Source organism: Mustelus asterias, chromosome 16 (genome assembly GCF_964213995.1).
Source record: "Mustelus asterias chromosome 16, sMusAst1.hap1.1, whole genome shotgun sequence".
NCBI classification, from domain to species: Eukaryota; Metazoa; Chordata; class Chondrichthyes; order Carcharhiniformes; family Triakidae; genus Mustelus; species Mustelus asterias.
In genome coordinates, this window is record NC_135816.1 from 39,034,157 (window position 1) to 39,052,587 (window position 18,431).

The 18,431-nt window shown below is 40.5% G+C and overlaps 1 protein-coding gene across 2 annotated transcripts in view; it reads left to right on the forward strand.

Annotated features, from left to right (window-relative positions):
• The window catches only part of LOC144505114 (CCR4-NOT transcription complex subunit 6), a 75,210-nt gene that overhangs the window by 40,990 nt on the left and 15,789 nt on the right, over nt 1–18,431 (forward strand). For both annotated transcript variants that reach the window (XM_078230975.1, XM_078230976.1), the window contains 5 exons: nt 2,146–2,250; nt 2,336–2,404; nt 10,980–11,137; nt 11,441–11,595; nt 17,616–17,770. In XM_078230975.1, the coding sequence (XP_078087101.1) occupies nt 2,146–2,250; nt 2,336–2,404; nt 10,980–11,137; nt 11,441–11,595; nt 17,616–17,770 (642 nt within the window). The remainder of the gene's footprint in view (nt 1–2,145; nt 2,251–2,335; nt 2,405–10,979; nt 11,138–11,440; nt 11,596–17,615; nt 17,771–18,431) is intronic.

Here is an 18,431-nt window from a genome sequence, read left to right on the forward strand (position 1 = left end):
ATGTAGCCATCCAGATGCCTCTTAAATGCTGCTAATGTGCCTGCTTCCACTACCACTGGCAGCGCATTCTCGGTACCCATGACACTCTGCATGATAAACCTCCTCAGCACATCTCCCTTAAACTTTCCCCCTCTCACCTTGAACCTGTGCCCCCTTGTAATTGACACTTCCACTCTTGGAAAAAGCCTCTGTCTATGCCTCTCATGATTTGTAGATCTCTATCAGGTCTCCCCTCAGTTTCCATCTTTCCAGTGAAAACAATTCTAGTTTATTCAACCTCCTCATAACCAACACCTTCGAGACCAGGCAACATCCTGGTGAACCTTCTTTGCTTCCACGTCCTTGTGGTAGTGTGGTGACCAGAACTGCACACAATACTCCAAATGTGGCCTAACCAAGGTTTCATATAGCTGCAACATGATTTCCCAACTCTTGTTGTACTCGATGCCCTAGCTGATGAAGACAAGCCTGCCATATGGTTTCTTAATCACCTTGGTCACCTGTGGGAACTGTGGACCTGCATGCCCAGATCCCTCCGTATGTTAATGCTCCTAAGATTCTGCCATTTAGAATATAATTCGCACCTAAATTTGATCTTCTAAAATGCATCACCTCGCATTTGTCTGGATTAAACTCCAAGTGCCATTTCTGTGCCCAAGTCTCCGATCTATCTATATCCTGTTGTATCCTCTGACAATCCCCGACACTATCAGCAACTCCACCAATCTTTGTGTCATCTGCAAACTTACTAATCAGACCACCCATGTTTTTCTCCAGATCATTTATATATACTACAAACAACTGCGGTCCCAGCACTGATCCCTGCGGAACACCACTAGCTACAGATCTCATTCTGAAAAACACCCTTCCCTCGCTACTCTGTCTTCTATAACCAAGCCAGTTCTGTATATACCTAGCCAGCCCACCCCGAATCCCATGTGAATTTAGTTTTTGTACCAGTCTGCCATGTGGGACCTTGTCATGCCTTACTGAAGTCCATATAAACTACATCTGCCGCCCTTCCCTCATCAATTATCTTCGTCACCTCTTCAAAAAACTCAATCAAGTTGGCCAGACATGACCTTCCCCATACAAAACCATGCTGTTTGTCACTAACTAGTCCATTATGGAAAAACCCATCTGGTTCACTAATGACCTTCAGGGAAGGAAACCCGCCGTCATTACCTCGTCTGGCCTACATGTGACTCCAGACCCACAATAGTGAGGTTGACTCTCAATTGCCCTCCAAGGGCAACCAAGGATGGGCAATAAATGCTGACCAGCCAGCGACACACATGTCCCACAAATGAATTTTTTAAAAAATTCCACTGCGGCAGATGGTGAACATAGGAACATAAGAATTAGGAGCCGAAATAGGCTAATTCAGCCCTTCGATCCTGCTCTGCCATTCAATCAGATCATGGCTGATCTCTCCCTGGTCTCAAATTCACCTCCCTACCTGTTCCCCCTACCCCTTTAACCTGTTTTATTTTTTAATCAGGAATATATCTATCACCTTCTTGAAACCATGTAATGATTCAGACTTGACTGCATTATGGGGCAGCGAGTTCCTTTTGAATTCAATAGAAATCTGGAAATAAAAGTCTAACGATGATCGTGAAACCATTGTCGATTGTCATTAAAAACCCATCTGGTTCACTCATGTCCTTTAGGGAAAGAAATCTTCTGTCCTTAACTGGTCTGGCCTACATGTGGTTCCAGACCCACAGCAATATGGTTGACTCTTAAATGCCCTCAGGGATGAGCAATACATGCTGGTCCAGCCAGCGACTTGTACATCCCATGAACAAATAAAGAAAAAGCAGTCAATCCACTGATGCAAGAATTCCTTACTGGAAGTAAAAAATGTTTGTGGATGTTTCATTTGCCCAAATGGCTTCAGTTTATGGATGCAATTTCCTAGATGAAGCCAGGTGTAGTTGCCTGAGATCAAGTTAAGAGCTGCAAGGGAGAGCATTTCTGTTTAATTGTCATCAGTGCCGTCTACACTTTGATTAAGGGAAGAGCGAATACAAGTAAGTATTAAAGCTCTGTGTTTGTTTTATTGGAAGAGAGTGACGTTGCTGTTTATATTGCATTGATTTGTGGACCAGTTTGTCTCATAAATTTCCATATGATTCATAGGAAATCCTTTGGCACAAGAAATCCTTAGTCTCCATCAAGAACCAGATGGAACTCGTAGGCTACTGAATTATCTGCTTGATAATTTGGCAGGCACTTCAAAAAGAAGTAAGTATATCAAACCATGTTATATTTTTATTTAATTTTTAGATACATATTTTGTCAAATTAACGTACAATTTGATCTTCAATAGTTCAGCCAGAACAGCCTCCACCAAGATCATGGATTGTCTTACAAGAACCAGAACGGACACATCCTTCAGGTGAAATTAATTTTATTTTCTTGAAACATCATGTTGAACATTGAATTGCTCGTTATTTTTAATCCAATAAAATTCAAGTTTTTAGATATTAACAATATGATCCATAAATACAAATTCAGTGAAGATTACCTTGATTAGTAGGTGAATTCTTTGTAATGTGTCGTAAAAATTAATGCAGTGCAGGTAATTGGGGACTTTTGAGTGGCACAGTGTTTAGCACTGCTGCCTCACCGGGACCTGGGTTCCGGCTTCGGGTTACTGTCTGTGTGGAGGTTGTGTCTGCGTGGGTTTCCTCTGGATGTTCTGGTTTCCTCCCACACTCTAAAAATGTGCAGGTTCGGTTGATTGGTCATGTTAAATTGCCCCTGTCAGGGAGATTAGCAGGGTGGCTGCATGAGGTTACGGGGATAAGGAATGGGTGGAATTGTTGCTGGTGCCAGCTCGATGGGCTGAATGGCCTCCTGCATTGTAGGGATTCTATGATTCTATGAATTATCTGATATATAGAGTGGGGAAAGTCTAAAGGGCAAATAGAAAGAGGGACTCCAAGTATACAGGAAAAGTTTTTAAAAAACTTTTTCAATCCAATGAGGAAAGAGATATTCTGGGAAATGAGGTGAGCTATATGGAGTATGTTTCAATGGGAAAGCACTTGAGAAACCGTGGTCACAATATCATTATGTTTATTTAAGTTAAGAGTTGTTATGGCAAAGGATAAAGATCAATCCAATCTGAAAACTGGAAGACGACTAATTTCAGGGGGATGGAAAGGGATCTGGCTCTGATACATTAGAATCAAAAATTGGCAGGTAAAAAAAGTAAATGAGCAATAGTAGGCCTCCAAGTGGGGAGAGAGTTTAGATACAGAAATAAACATGTTCTTTTGAGGGTTAAAGGAAGTGCATCCAAAGCTACAGCTTTCCGCTAACTACAGAAATTAAATTGAAACTGGAAAATGTCAAGTTTCTAATACACTAAGTCACATTCGCCCATCACCCCTGTCCTTGCTGACACATATTAATGCTATTTAAAGAATGCCTTGATTTTAAAATTCTCACCCTTGTTTTCAAATTCCTCCATGGGCTTGCACCTCCCTACCGTTGTAAACTCCCCCCAGCTCTCTAACCCTTCAAGATATCAGCATTCTCCAATTCTGGTCTTTCGCACCTCCCCAGTTTTAACGTCTGCACTGCTGGCAATCGTCCCTTCAGCTGTTGAGGCACTAAGCTCTCCTTCCCTAAACCTCTCTACCTCCCTAAAACCTTGCCCTAATCTCCTCGCATGGCTCTTAACTAATTTTGTTTAATGCAGCTCCTGTAAAGTGTCTTGACATTTTAATACATTAAATATGCTATATAAATGCAAGTTCTTTTACAATAAAGAATCCAGCAGTGGATTTAAAAATGCAGCAGTGCTTGTAAATGAAAAAGAATGGAATGCATCATAGGTTTCTATTTGAAGTAAGTACAAAAATAGCAGAGGCTCTGTCCGCAATCTTTAAAACACCATTGGATATATGAATGGTGCTGAAGAACTGGAGAGTTGCAAATGTTGTATTCTGTTCAATAAAGGGGAGAGAGATGAACCAGGAATCGACAGACCAGTCAGTCTAGCATTGGTGCTGGGTAACTTTTAGGGACCATAATTCTGGGACACAATTCATTTTTACTTGGAAGAATTGGTTGACAAACGAGACCGAAAAAGAATTTGTTAACGGTTAATCCTATTTGGCACATTTGATTGCGATCTATGCAATACGGACAGAAGAGCTGATGTTGTGTATGTGTACTTTCCAAATAAAATTCTGACAGTGTCACAAAATAGACATGTTGCCACAATTGAAACCCACAGGATTTAAGGGCAGTCCTTTTGTGAATGCAGAATTGGCTGAGGAAAAAAAGAGTAACGATGAATCATTTTCTTATTCCATATCTATGATTACATAGGATATATGGCACAGAAACAGAGCATTCAGCTCAACCAGTCCATGCCAGCATTCAAGCTCCAATTGAGCCTCGTTGCATTTTATTCTCATCTAAATCTACCATTTTAGCCATCTATTCCCTTGTCACTCATATGCTTTTCTAGTTTCCCTGTAATTTTATCTATAATATTTGTATCAACCAGTCCTTGTGGTATAGAGTTCCACCTGCCTTACCATTCTTTGGTGTATGAATTCCCTGTTGGATTTCTTGGTGTCTTCTGAATTTCCTGTTGGATTTCTTGGGTATCAGACAGGAGGGAAGTGTACACAGCATTCCTTCGGGGCCAGATATGAGTGAACTGTTCTTATTGTAATGATTTATGATCTGGGCTTGGAATTAGGAGGCATAATTTTATGCAGCCAAGAAATGTAATAAACGGTGAGGTTTATAGCAGACCTTAGAAAGAAATGGGCAAACACATGGCAGGTGAAACTTAATGCAAAGAAATCTGAAATGATGCATTTTGGAAGGGAGAATAAGGAGAGGCAGTGGAAGCTGTTATGGATGAGAGAGGATATAATTTGTTTTGAAATATTGGTTGCTTGCAGTTCTAATTATGTTACTGTATATAAATTATTGTTTTTATACAAGTGCATATGCAAAATATAAACATAATATATATTTATATATGCACACACTATCTCTGCATTTTAAAACCTGTCATCTTATTCGAGTCTTCAATTCTTCCATAAGGCAGATTGAATTCTGAGATTTATTCTGCTGAAATCCCAGAAATAATAATGCCGTTCTGAGCAAATTATCATGCATAATGACACTTTTTATTGTAGAATCCCTAAAACTACAAATAGTATTCAAAATATGACTGTTTTATTTGCATCAAATTAGAATCGCTCGTTCCCTCAAAAGCTTTTCCCAAGAGCCTCAGAAACAATTTTGCATTGACTGCTTCCTTGAAGTGAAGAATTGTTATACCTCTATTTATTTCCTTTTCCATCTTTGCTACTTGATTTTAAAAAAGTATTGTTTCATGGTAACTGCAATCTCTACTGCATCCTTGTAGTGCTTTAGGACCATAACAACATTATTTATTGGGCAACACGTGAGTCTGTGGCAAGCATTGTAATCCCAAACAGCCACATCTGCAGTAAGTGCATTAAAGGGACTTCCTTAGATTTTGAGCTGGATTCTGGGGTGCAGGCAATTCGGGACAACAGTGAGTTGAGGGAGGGTGGAAGTGCTATCTAGCCACTTTCTTTCAGGAAAGAGTCATGTCTTAGTTTATGAAGTGGTACAGAGCCTTGGTTAGTATTCATTCACAGAAGAATGTGAATATGAGTGAGGCAGGTTAGAGGACCATAGGTGTGGAGCTGGAGGAGCTGTAAGTTTTACTCTTATCCAATAGATATGAGGTTCTGGCAGCCTGTGGGATGAGGGTGCAGCCTGCAGGGTGGATAGATAAACTGACTATGGCACTATTGTAGAAAAGATAACAAGTGGGGGAGTGAAGAGGAATGTGGTAGTACTAAGAGACAGAATAGGTGTGGAATTAAGACTGTTCTCTGCAACTGTGACTGGTAGTTTGGAAGGTTGTGATATAAGACTTGTTACAATTTGTTGGGGGTGAGGGAATAAAAATAACAAAAGTTTAGGTTTTAATATTATTGCTGCAATTGGATGCCACCCAATCAGTGCACTCCTCATGCAGTATAAATTGTTATTTCTTTTGCATTTGATATTTTTCTGCATTGTGCCAATGAGTGCAAGATGAAAAGTTTCGACAATGTCTTTCTCCAGCAATACCCAAGTTCTGTACTACCAAATGACTAGATAGGAAAATAATCTTTATGTTGCGAGTGAGAGAATAAAAATTACAATGGTTGAGGTTTTAATATGATTGTGTAGTGAGGTTTAAGAATTAATAATTAATAAGAAAATACTAGAAAAATTGTTACAGATTCCTTTGTTACAGAAAACCATCTTCCTCTCTTTGTACAGCTTGCAGAAACTGTGCAAACCAACCTTATCAGCAATAACAAGTTTTGGAGTCAGGCAAAAAAAAAGTTAAGAGATAGAGGGTAGGCATACCAAGATAAATTAGGAGTCTCTGCAATGGGGACAAGGTTAAATGTGACGAATACAAGATGTGCCTGTTTTGGTAAAACCTACATGTATTGTTGAATGAAAATTTAAACAATGTCTGAATACATGCAAAGCATGATATAAATATATGGGGCTTTCATGTAAACATCAGAGTCTACTCCAGAGACCCTTCTCTGAAGTAATGCTCTCCCTGCATATGCTTGAAATAAAGCAATCATAGCCTGTTCTAAGTCTCGTAGGAAATCTGTGATAACATTTGAGTTCTTGATGCAACAAACAGGTGGACAAAGGAGAACCAGTAACGTAGTATATTTGAATTTCCAAATAGCATTCATTATGTTATCATATAAAATATTACCATACAAGATAAGAACTCATGGTGCTGTGGATAATATATCAGCATGGTTAGAGGATTGGCTAACTAACAGGATGTGGAGATGCCGGCGTTGGACTGGGGTAAGCACAGTAAGAAGTCTCACAACACCAGGTTAAAGTCCAACATGTTTATTTGGTAGCAAATACCATAAGCTTTCGGAGCACAGCTCCTTCGTCAGATGGGGTGGATATCTGTTCTCCAACAGTGCACAGACACAGAAATCAAGTTACAGAATACTAATTAGAATGCAAATCTCTACAGCCAGCCAGGTCTTAAAGGTACAGATAATGTGGGTGGAGGGAGCATTCAACACAGGTTAAAGAGATGTGTATTGTCTCCAGACAGAACAGCTAGTGAGATTCTGCAAGCCCAGGAGGCAAGCTGTGGGGGTTACTGATAATGTGACATAAATCCAACATCCCGGTTTAGGCCGTCCTCATGTGTGCGGAACTTGGCTATCAGTTTCTGCTCGGCGACTCTGCGCTGTCGTGTGTCATGAAGGCCGCCTTGGAGAACGCTTACCTGAAGATCCAAGGCTGAATGCCCGTGACTGCTGAAGTGCTCCCCCACAAGAAGAGAACAGTTTTGCCTGGTGATTGTCGAGCGGTGTTCATTCATCCGTTGTCGTAGCGTCTGCATGGTTTCCCCAATGTACCATGCCTCGGGACATCCTTTCCTGCAGCGTATCAGGTAGACAATGTTGGCCGAGTTGCAAGAGTAGGTACCGTGTACCTGGTAGATGGTGTTCTCACGTGAGATGATGGCATCCGTGTCGATGATCCGGCATGTCTTGCAGAGGTTGCTGTGGCGGGATTGTGTGGTGTCGTGGTCACTGTTCTCCTGAAGGCTGGGTAGTTTGCTGCGGACAATGGTCTGTTTAAGGTTGTGCGGTTGTTTGAAGGCAAGAAGTGGGGGTGTGGGGATGGCCTTGGCGAGATGTTCGTCTTCATCAATGACATGTTGAAGGCTCCGGAGGAGATGCCGTAGCTTCTCCGCTCCGGGGAAGTACTGGACGATGATCGTCTACTGGACTCTCATATCCTGTTCTTATGAGGGCATCTTTCAGCGTCTGGAGGTGTCTGTTGCGATCCTCCTCATCCGAGCAGATCCTGTGTATTCGGAGGGCTTGTCCGTAGGGGATGGCTTCTTTTACGTGTTTAGGGTGGAAGCTGGAGAAGTGGAGCATCATGAGGTTATCCGTGGGCTTGCAGTACAGTGAGGTGCTGAGGTGACCGTCCTTAATGGAGATGCGTGTGTCCAAGAATGCAACCGATTCCGGAGAGTAGTCCATGGATAATCTATCTACGGGACTCATCGATCAACTACCTAACTAACAGGAAGCAGAGTCAAGATAACTGGATCATTTTCCGGTTGATCCCACAGGGTTCAATTCTGGAGCCTCAACTATTTACAATGTCTTGGCTGAAGGACCAAGTTTTCTGCAGCCAAGGTTGCTCAGCATGCCCAGTGGATGTAGTATGTTTTGATTTTTTTCAAAAGGCGAGCAATAGAAGTGCCACACAATGTTTTTGCATGCAATAAGGTAGAAAAGCAAGCAGAAAGGGGGAACACCGTCTGCAATGTGATATAGATAGATTAAGTGAATGGGCAAAAACTTGGAAGATGGGAATATGATGTTGGAAAATGAGAGATCCTCCACTTGGGCAGGAGGAATAGTAAAGCAGAATACTTAAATGGAGAGAGATTGCAGAATGCTGCGGTACAGAGAGATCTTGGTGTTCTTGTACATAAATTACAAAATGGAGGTGCAACAACTAATTAGGAAGTCAAATTGCATATTGGCCCTTATTGCAAGGGGATGGACTATAGAAGTAGGGACATTTTGCTCCATGTGACTAACTAGAATGCTTAAGGATAGTACTAAATGAATTGAATTGCCAAGAAGAGTAAAATGCCTGCGGATTGGAGAGTTTGATACCTGCAAAGGATGACCCAAAATTGATAGAGTAAATAGAATATGAGAGTAAAGTATCCAAAATTATAAAAGCAAATTGTAAGAAGTCTTACAAATACTTAATGGAGAGTAAGTAGAAGACAACAAACACATACCAGAAATACTGGGGATTGATGCAGCTAATGAAAGGGTAGAACTTAAAGTAATTTAATAGTAAAGAAATTAATAGGACCGAACAATGACAAATCCCTGGGACCTGATTGCCTTACCAATAGAATTCTTAATAAAAGTGGTTTTTGCAGAGATGGTGGATGCAATGGTTTTGATCTTCCAAAATTCCCTAGCTTCTGGAAGGTAGCAAATGTAGCATTGTTATTCATAAAAGGTAGAAGAGAGAAAATGGGGACCTACAGGCCTGACGTCAATTATCAGGATAATGGTGAAGTTTATTGTTAAGGAAGTGGTAACAGTAGACTTACAAAATCATAATATGATTAGGCAGAGTCAACAGGATTTTACGGAAGAAAAGTGCACTTACTAAGTCCATTAGAGTTTTTTTAGGAGTATAACTAACAGGGTAGATAAAGGAGGAGCAGTGGACAGGTATATTTTGATTTTTAAAGGTAAGCAGTGAAAATGCTGTACAAAATATTGTTGCACATGCTAAGGGATCATGGTGTTAGGGGTAATATGTTTGCATGGTTGGAGAATTGGTTAACTGTTGGAATAAACTAATGGTTTTCAGGTTGGCAGACTGTTACTAATGGATTGCTGGGGCCTCAGCCATTTATTTTATATCGATGACTTAGATGAAGGGAACGTAATATATCATAGTTTTCTGATTATGCCAAGTTAGATGGAATAGTAAACTGTGAATACAATGCAAAGGAATGTACATAGGTTAAGTGAATGAGCATGAAGGTGGTGGTAGATGGAGTATAATGTGTAATGGATATGAGTGTATTCACTTCGATTGGGAGAATGGGGGCCAAATAATTTTTTTTAAGTATTGAGAAACTATTAAGTGTTGGTGTTCCAAGAAATCTGGTTGTCCTTGCACAAGAAATATGAAATGTTAACATGCAGAGGAAACATAAGCAATTAGGAAGTCAAGTGGTTTGGAGAACCAGAACAAAGGAAATTTTACTGCAACTGTATAGAGCTTTGGTGAAACTACATCTCTACAGTTTTAGTCTCTGTACCTAAGGAAGAACATACTTGCCTTTAGAGGAATGCAATTAAGATTCATGAGAGATTCCTGCAGTGAAAATGTCCTGAGAGGAGTGATTGAGTAGAATAGCTATACTGTGACATTTATAAGAATGCAAGGGGTGATCCCATTGAAACACAAGATTCTAAGAGATCTTGATATGGTAAATATTGGGGATGGAATATTCCAGTTCCACCCACCATGGGAATCGTAGTGGGCGGGACACGGACCATGCAAAGGTCCGTTGACCTCGGGTGGGATTTTCCGGCTTTGGGGTGAGTCCGGCCTGGGAGTCTGTTTCCCCTGGCCGTCAAGTCTTAAGCTGGGGGGCATTTTCTTAGGATATAGGGACAGCCATTTCAGAAGATTTGAGATGAAAAGTTTCTTCACTCGGAGGGTTGTGAATATTTGACGTTCTCGATCCCAGAGGACTTTGGTGATCAGTCATTGTGTTATGTTCAAGGCTGAAATCGGTGGATTCCTCAGCATTGAGGAATATGGGGGTTATGCAGGAAAGTGGAGATGAGATTGAGGATTAGTCATGATCTTAATGGTGGAGTGAGCTCAAAGAACCATATAACTCATTCATACTCCTATTTCTTTATGTTCCTATGCTCTTATTGGAGATAAATATGGTGAAGCAAACCCATCGTCCTGAAACTGATTTAAGAAAATCTAGAATAGGTGAGGTAGAAAACTTTGCACAATCTTTCTCTGCAAAATGGATTGGGAGTGTTGCATAGCAGGAAAGGTTTTATTTCTCCATCTGGAGTTCAGTTAGTATTGTGATGAAAGTTAAAAAAGATTTTTCATTGCTTATGTTTTCACTTGGAATGTGAGCAGTTAAGTGTTGGTGATAGGTCTTGGTTCCAGATTAATATGAGAGATGATGAGCAGCATCTGGTGTCTTCCAAGTGCTAATAACTTTGTGCATGCACTCCTAGTATTGGCATAAATGTTGAGTATTTATTAATTACCAAGCTGTCTTTGGATTTGTTGAATCATTTTTAAAAAATACTGTTTTGCAGCATTGTTCTCAGTCATGTGCTACAACGTACTATGTGACAAATATGCCACACGACAGCTGTATGGTTACTGTCCATCATGGGCATTGAATTGGGAATATAGGAAAAAATCTATTATGCAAGAAATCTTGAACTGCAATGCGGACATCATAAGTCTTCAGGTGAGTCTTGTCACTCGAGGTTATTTTGCTTAAGGAGTTCTTTGCAAATATTTTTGAGAATTCATAGCACATAAATAGCCAAAGTGATACAATGCTTACTAAACCTCTTTTTAAAAATGTACTGGTGATGTTCCCATTGATGATGTTGTGTCAAATTTGTCAATATACTGGAACTGACCAATGGAAGCATGCTTACAATTGTACCGTATTCGAGGAGGTTACTGTCCTATATTTGGACACCGTTGTAGTAGGATTACTAACAATTCTAGTCACTTTAATGCCAATTGAATTTTTTTTGTGCAGGAAGTTGAAACTGAACAGTACTTCACTTTTTTCCTGGTTGAACTTAAAGAACATGGATATGATGGTTTCTTCAGCCCCAAATCCAGAGCCAGGACGATGTCCGAATCTGATCGGAAGCATGTAGATGGCTGTGCAATATTCTACAAGACTGAAAAGTAAGTTTTTAATTAAATGGGCAATGCCTTTATTTAATAGCCTAGTTTCAATGAACTGTTTAAAGAGGAGCATTTTGGGAGATGGATTGAAATAGTCATAAGTTAATGCACAATAGTCATTCGTTTTAATGCACTCCAACTACAGCTAGCAACCCTAATCTTGCTTTTCTATATCTGTTTCATTTTTAAAAATTCTAATGCACATTTTGTATTGCCGTCTTTTAAATGCATGCATGAAACCAAGTTTTATGTTGCGATAATCATCTGTTGAAATATTTCTAGCTTTCTCTTTCAACATTCTAGTTGTAATTCTGAGTTTATTCCCCTTTGTTATGATCTACCATCCAGTTAAAATCATTCACTTGTTTCACTGCTTTACTGCTATACACAAAACCTTTCATCACTCTGAAAAATGAGATTCTACCTTCCAATTTTTTCTATATCAATGGGTAACCTTAGTATCTGATTTATATAACTGCAATCTCTCTCACTTTTATTCTCTTGAACCATTATTCTACCTTTTTTGTGGTTGCAGTGCACAGGGGTTTCTTCAAAGTTGCACTTATTCTTCAGTGCAGTTCAACCAATCTGATGAAATGATTGCAAACTTTTAAGCATAATCAAATCAAATGCAAATAGAGTTTCTGTGATCTTTTGTACTTGTTTAAAAACACTGTTATAATGCAGCCTAAAGCCCAAACTGATCAGATCATTAGATATATTTAATTTTGGCTTCTGCTAATTGCACTTGCAGACCTTCAAGGAGATCCTTAAGCTTTTCTGGCCATAATTGCACTGCAATTATGCTTTGCAATACTTAATTTATTAAGAAACTGAATACCGTATGCCAATATAACTAGTTTATTTCATTCAGTGTGGGCTTTGCTGGCTAGGCCAGCTTTATTGCTCATCCCTAATTATCCTTGAAGGTGGTGGTGAGCGACCACCTTGTATCTCTGAATTTTGTATGGTCTAACTACACCCACAGTATTGTTGGAGAGGGAGTTTTAGGATTTTGACCCAGCAACAATGAAGCAATGGTGACATATTTCCAAGCCAGGATGGTAAATGGCTTGGGAGGGGATCTTCGAGATGGTGGTCTTCCAATGTTTCTGCTAGCCTTGTCCTCCTAGATGTAGTAGTCATGGATTTGGAAGGTGCTGTCGAAGGAACTTTGGTGAGGTCCGACAGTGCATCTTCTAGATGGTACTCGCTGCACTACTGTGTATCAGTGGTGGAGGGAGTGAATGATTGTGGATGGGGAGTCAATCAAACGGTCTGCTTTGTCCTGGATGTTGTCAAGCTTCTGTCGTGCTGTTGGAGCTGCACCCATCCAAGTAAGTGGAGAGTGTTCCCTTCCACTCTTAACTTGTGCAATGTAGGTTGTGGACAGATTTTGCAAAATCAAGCGATGAGTTATTTGCTGCAGAATTCCTCGCCTCTCTTGTAGCCACAGTGTTTATTTGGCTAGTCCAGTTCAGTTTCCGGTCAATGGTAACCCCCAGGATGTTGCTCTAGTTTCCTCCCATATTCCAAAGATCTGTGGGTTAGGTTGATTGGCCATGCTTAAAAAATTGTCCCTTAGTGTCAGGGGGACTAGCAGAGTAAATACATGGGGATACAGGGGTAATACGTGGGATTGTTGCTGGTGCAGGCTCAATGGGTTGAATGGCTTCCTCCTATACTGTAGGGATTCTATGATCAGGAACATTCTTTCTGAATATACCCTGTCTACTCCTGTTAGAATTTTCTAAGTTTCTGAGATCCACCTTCACTCTCGTAAACTCCAATGAATATAATCCTAAACGACTTAGACTGCCATATGAAAAGAGACTAAGTCGCTTAGCATTATATCCATTGATGAAAGTTGTGATTTAATAAGTACCACACTAAAAGAAATGAGTTACATTAAAGCTAGCAGCATCAACTGAAGTGTATGCTCTTGTATAATGAAGCTGCTAAAATAACTTATTTGGCAACCTGCCATGACAGACCAGCCAGCAGTAAAAGCCAATTTCAAATGAGACAATTTCCCTTCTCCCCAGCTTACTTTAATAAAGTTTATTTATTAGTGTCGCAAGTAGGCTTACATTAACACTGCAATGAAGTTACTGCGAAAATCCCCTAGTCGCCACACTCCAGCACCTGTTCAGGTACACAGAGGGAGAATTTAGCGTGGCCAATGCACCTAACCAGCACGTCTTTTGGACTGTGGGAAGAAACTGGAGCACCCGAAGGAAACCCCTGCAGACACGGGGAGAATGTGCAGACTCCGCACAGGCAGTAACTATGCCGGGAATCGAACCAGGTCCTTGGCGTTGTGAGGCAGCAGTGCTAACCATTGTGGCACCATGCCGCCCCTTATCCTTAGTAATGTAAAGTTCTCAATTCTGGAAATATATTTGTTACACCCTAGCTTTGTCACTGTATTAAACGTTACATTTGAATGCAATTTCTGCCATACTAAAGAAACAAAGGCTGTCGTGCGCAATTTTGAGAACTCAGAAATGTAAAATATTGGATCTCCAATGCCTTCAGACTCTGAATTGACCTTTCATAGAAATCATAGAAACCCTACAGTGCAGAAGGAGGCCATTCGGCCCATCGAGTCTGCACCGACCACAGTCCCACCCAGGCCCTACCCCCATATATTTTACCCACTAATCCCTCTAACCTATGTATCTCAGGACTCTAAGGGGCAATTTTTAACCTGGCCAATCAACCTAACCCGCACATCTTTGGACTTTCTGTGGTTGTGAAACAAAAGTGCAGCTCATATTTATGTTGCACCTTTAATGTATAAAGCATCCCAAGGTCCTTCACAAGAATGTTATAAAGCAAAATTTGACTGAGGCACACAAAGTTATTAAGGCAAAGAGGAATTTACGGAAGGATTGCCAGAGTTTGGGCCCAAGTAGGTTGAGCAATTAAAATCAGGAATGCTCAAGAGACCAGAATTAGATGAGCACAAGTATTTCGGAGGGCTGTGGGCTGAAGAAGATTCCAGAAGAAAGGCGAGGCCATAGGGGAAATGGGCAACGCGGATGCAAATTTTAAATTGGCTACTGATCAGGCAATGCCTCAATGCAGGCCAGTAAACAAATGATGATATTGGGGAGCAGGACTTGATGTGAAGAAGCACACGTGCAACAAGAGTTTTGGATGACCTCCGTTTGGGGAGGGTAGAGTGTGGGAAGCTGACCAGGAGTGTGTTGGAATAGTGTATTCTTGAGGTGCCAAAGGCACACCTGAAGGTTTCAGCAGTAACCACACTGGCAGAGGTAAAGTCAGACGATGCTACAAATGTAGGAAAGGCACTGTTCATGATGGTGCCAATTTGGATAAATGTGAGGTTATTCATTTTGGAAGCAAAAACAAGGTGGCAGATTACTACCTGAACGGCTGTAAATTGGGAGAGGGGAGTGTGCAGCGGGATCTGGGTGTCCTTGTGCACCAGTCACTGAAGATGAGCGTGCAGGTGCAGCAGGCGGTCAAGAAGGCAAATGGCATGTTGGCCTTCATGGCAAGAGGTTTCGAATACAGGAGCAGGGATGGGTTGTCGCAATTATACAAGGCCTTGGTGAGGCCACACCTAGAATATTGTGTGCAGTTTTGGTTTCCTTTTCTGAGGAAGGATGTTCTTGCTCTCGAGGGAGTGCAGGAAGGTTTACCAGGCTGATTCCGGGGAAGGCGGGACTTGTGTATGAGGAGAGATTGGCCAGGTTAGGATTATTTTCACTGGAGTTCAGACAAATGAGGGGGGATCTCATTGAGACTTATAAAATTCTAACAGGGCTAGACAGGGTAGATGCAGGGAGGATATCCCCGAGGGTGGGGGAGTCCAGAACTTGAGGTGACAAAGGCACATCTAATAATCTGAGGATTCGGTAGACCATTTAGGACGGAGGTGAGGAGACATTTCTTCACTGAGTGGTGAGCCTGTGGAATTCATTACCACAGGAAGTAGTTGATGTGAAAACATCGAATATATTCAAGAGGCAGCTGGATATAGCACTTGGGGCGAACGGGATCAAAGTTTAAGGGGAGAAAGCAGAATTAAGCTATTGAGTTGGATGATCAGCCATGATCGTGATGAATGACGGAGTAGGCTCGAAGGGCCAAATGGCCTCCTGCTCCTATCTTGTATGTTTCTATATGCAGTAAGAAACCTCACATCACCAGTTAAAGTCCAACAGGTTTATTTGGTAGCAAAAGCCACTAGCTTTCGGAGGGCTCGTTGCTCCTTCATCAGGTGCTCCTTCGTCCAAAGACACTCACCTGACGAAGGAGCAGCGAGTGCTCCGAAAGCTAGTGGCTTTTGCTACCAAATGTTTACTTTAAATGTTGGACTTTAACCTGGTGTTGTGAGACTTCTTACTGTGTTTACCCCAGTCCAACGCCGGCATCTCCACATCATGTTTCTATATGGCCAGAGCATGTTGCAAGGTTGCAAACAGTCTGGTTCAGAAATAGGACTTTTGCCATGGAGAGGAATAGAGTCAGTAGCTATGGGATGGAGTTTGTAGTTGAGATCAGTGTCGATGACTTTGGTCTTCCCGATATTTAGTTGCAGTCAAATTTTGCTTATCCAGTATTTGATATTGGAAAAGACATTCTGATCATTTTGTACCAAAACTAAGGATCTAACTTAAAATCTTCAGCCTAACTCCTAAAAAACCATAAGAAATAGGAACAGGAATCAGACGTTTGGCCCCTCAAGTCTGTTCCGCCATTCAATAGGATAATGGCTGATCCAACATTGTTCTCATCCTCTTTTCAGTCCTTGCACCATAACTCATGATTCCCATACTAATCAGAAATCTTTCTATCTCAGCCTTAAATAGACACAAGGGTTCTGCCCCCACAGCTCTCTGTGGCAAGGAGTTCCAAAGACACTCAACCCTCTGAGAGAAGAAATTCCTCCTCATAACCTTAAATTAGTGCTCCTTTACTCTGAGACTGTGCCCTCTGGCCCTAGACACTTTCATAAGGGGAGGTTATTTAACAAAAATTAGACTATATTAGCTTAATGGGACAATGCCACACTTAATCAGCAGAACACCATGTTTTATTTGCCATAGTTCCAATCAGAACATCATACTATGTCAACGTGACGCATTTGCTTAATAGGTTTCTTAAGTATGTCTCCTGCTGCTTAACAGTGATGTGCTCTTTTTAAAAAATGTTTCATCGTACACATTTGAATTAAGCATTTGAATTTTTTTTTGTTAAAACTGACAATTTTGTACTACATTTCTGAATCTTTATTAGCATGTCATACACATTCTGGTGTATTATTTTGCTGCTTATTTCCTTACACGGTCACTTGGCTTGCTGCTTCTGCCAACAGACAAATTCCAGTTTTAAGTCCGGGTAATAAAGTGGTGCATTTTTGATTAAAATACGTAGGACAAAGGACTGGCAAGGCTATAAACCTGCACCTGTGCGCAATTGCTATTTTCCAATTTTATGATAATAGCCATGCAGGGTTTATAGCCAGGATCTTGTAGTTGTTTGGATGAGTCATCTAAAAACAGCATGTGTAAAACTGGCTGCAGTTTAGTGCACAAAAATGTAATGCAACATATTTTTGTATATAGTGGCACTAGCTGCAGAGCAGGAGTATTAAGCAGCAGCTGTAGATCAGCATCTTGCGATAGACACATTGGACTTCAGATGTACATGAATTAGTGTTGTTGGTTAAATGCTGACAGGATAATTGTTGTAAACCAAGAAATGGTTAACTTTGACTCAATCTATATAAAAATTGTTTGATATCTAGAAATGCACAACAAGTCTATTAGCATGTGAAGGGGAACATTTCGGGTAAAGGTAAATGTCTGTAGAGGCTGTCTGACCACTGGATCTTTGTAGCATTTTGGTTTTTTTTATTTTCCAGACATCTAGTAATTACCATATTTTTCTGATTTATACTTGATAGAAGTCTCACTGAATTGAGGAATTCTAACAATGTTGGTGGAAACTTTTTGCAGTTACTGCTCATAATGTTTCTGTTATAGATTTTGTCTGATTCAGAACCATACTGTTGAATTCAACCAGTTGGCCATGGCAAACTCAGATGGCTCAGAAGCTATGTTAAACAGAGTTATGACGAAAGACAACATTGGAGTTGCTGTACTCTTGGAGTTGCAAAAGGACTCTTTTGAACTATCCCGTAAGTGTATCTCTGTCAAGCTTGAATGCGGCATAATGCTATTAATTATTATTATGAAATATTGCTGAGTTCTTCCTAATTTCTTCATGTATAAATTAAATCCTCTTCCTCCATGGAAGTGTAGAAAGAGAGTAGTATAAGGCTACTACCCCATTTTAACAAGTTGGTGCTTTTAAGCTGTTGAGTTATTTGCCTCCCCTCTCACTGTCTTTTTTGTTGTATTATAAACCTCCAGTCTTGGCTCAGTTATTTTTTCACCAAAGATATCTGGTATTTCCTGTTGCCTACAGCAACTGAGGTGCTTGATTTTTATTTTGTCCATATTTTGACAGTTAAATAAATTGGGGCTAGGTTTTTAAAATTTTATTTGGCCATTGTATTGAAGATAATTGAATTCAATAATATTTATTTATATAGCACCTTTACAGTGAATCATTTTGAATCAAAGTGGTTCATTTTGGCAGGAAGAATGAGAAGAGGCATAATGAACGGAATCATTCAATTTTAAAGGAGGTGCAGGACAGAAAGACCTGGGGTGTAAGTACACATCTTCGAAAGTGGCAGGAAAAGTTGAGAAGGCTCTTAAGGTGTACCCGATTCTTTGTTTTATAAAGGGAGGCAAGGAAAAAATGCTAAATCTCTTATAAACCATTTGTTAGGA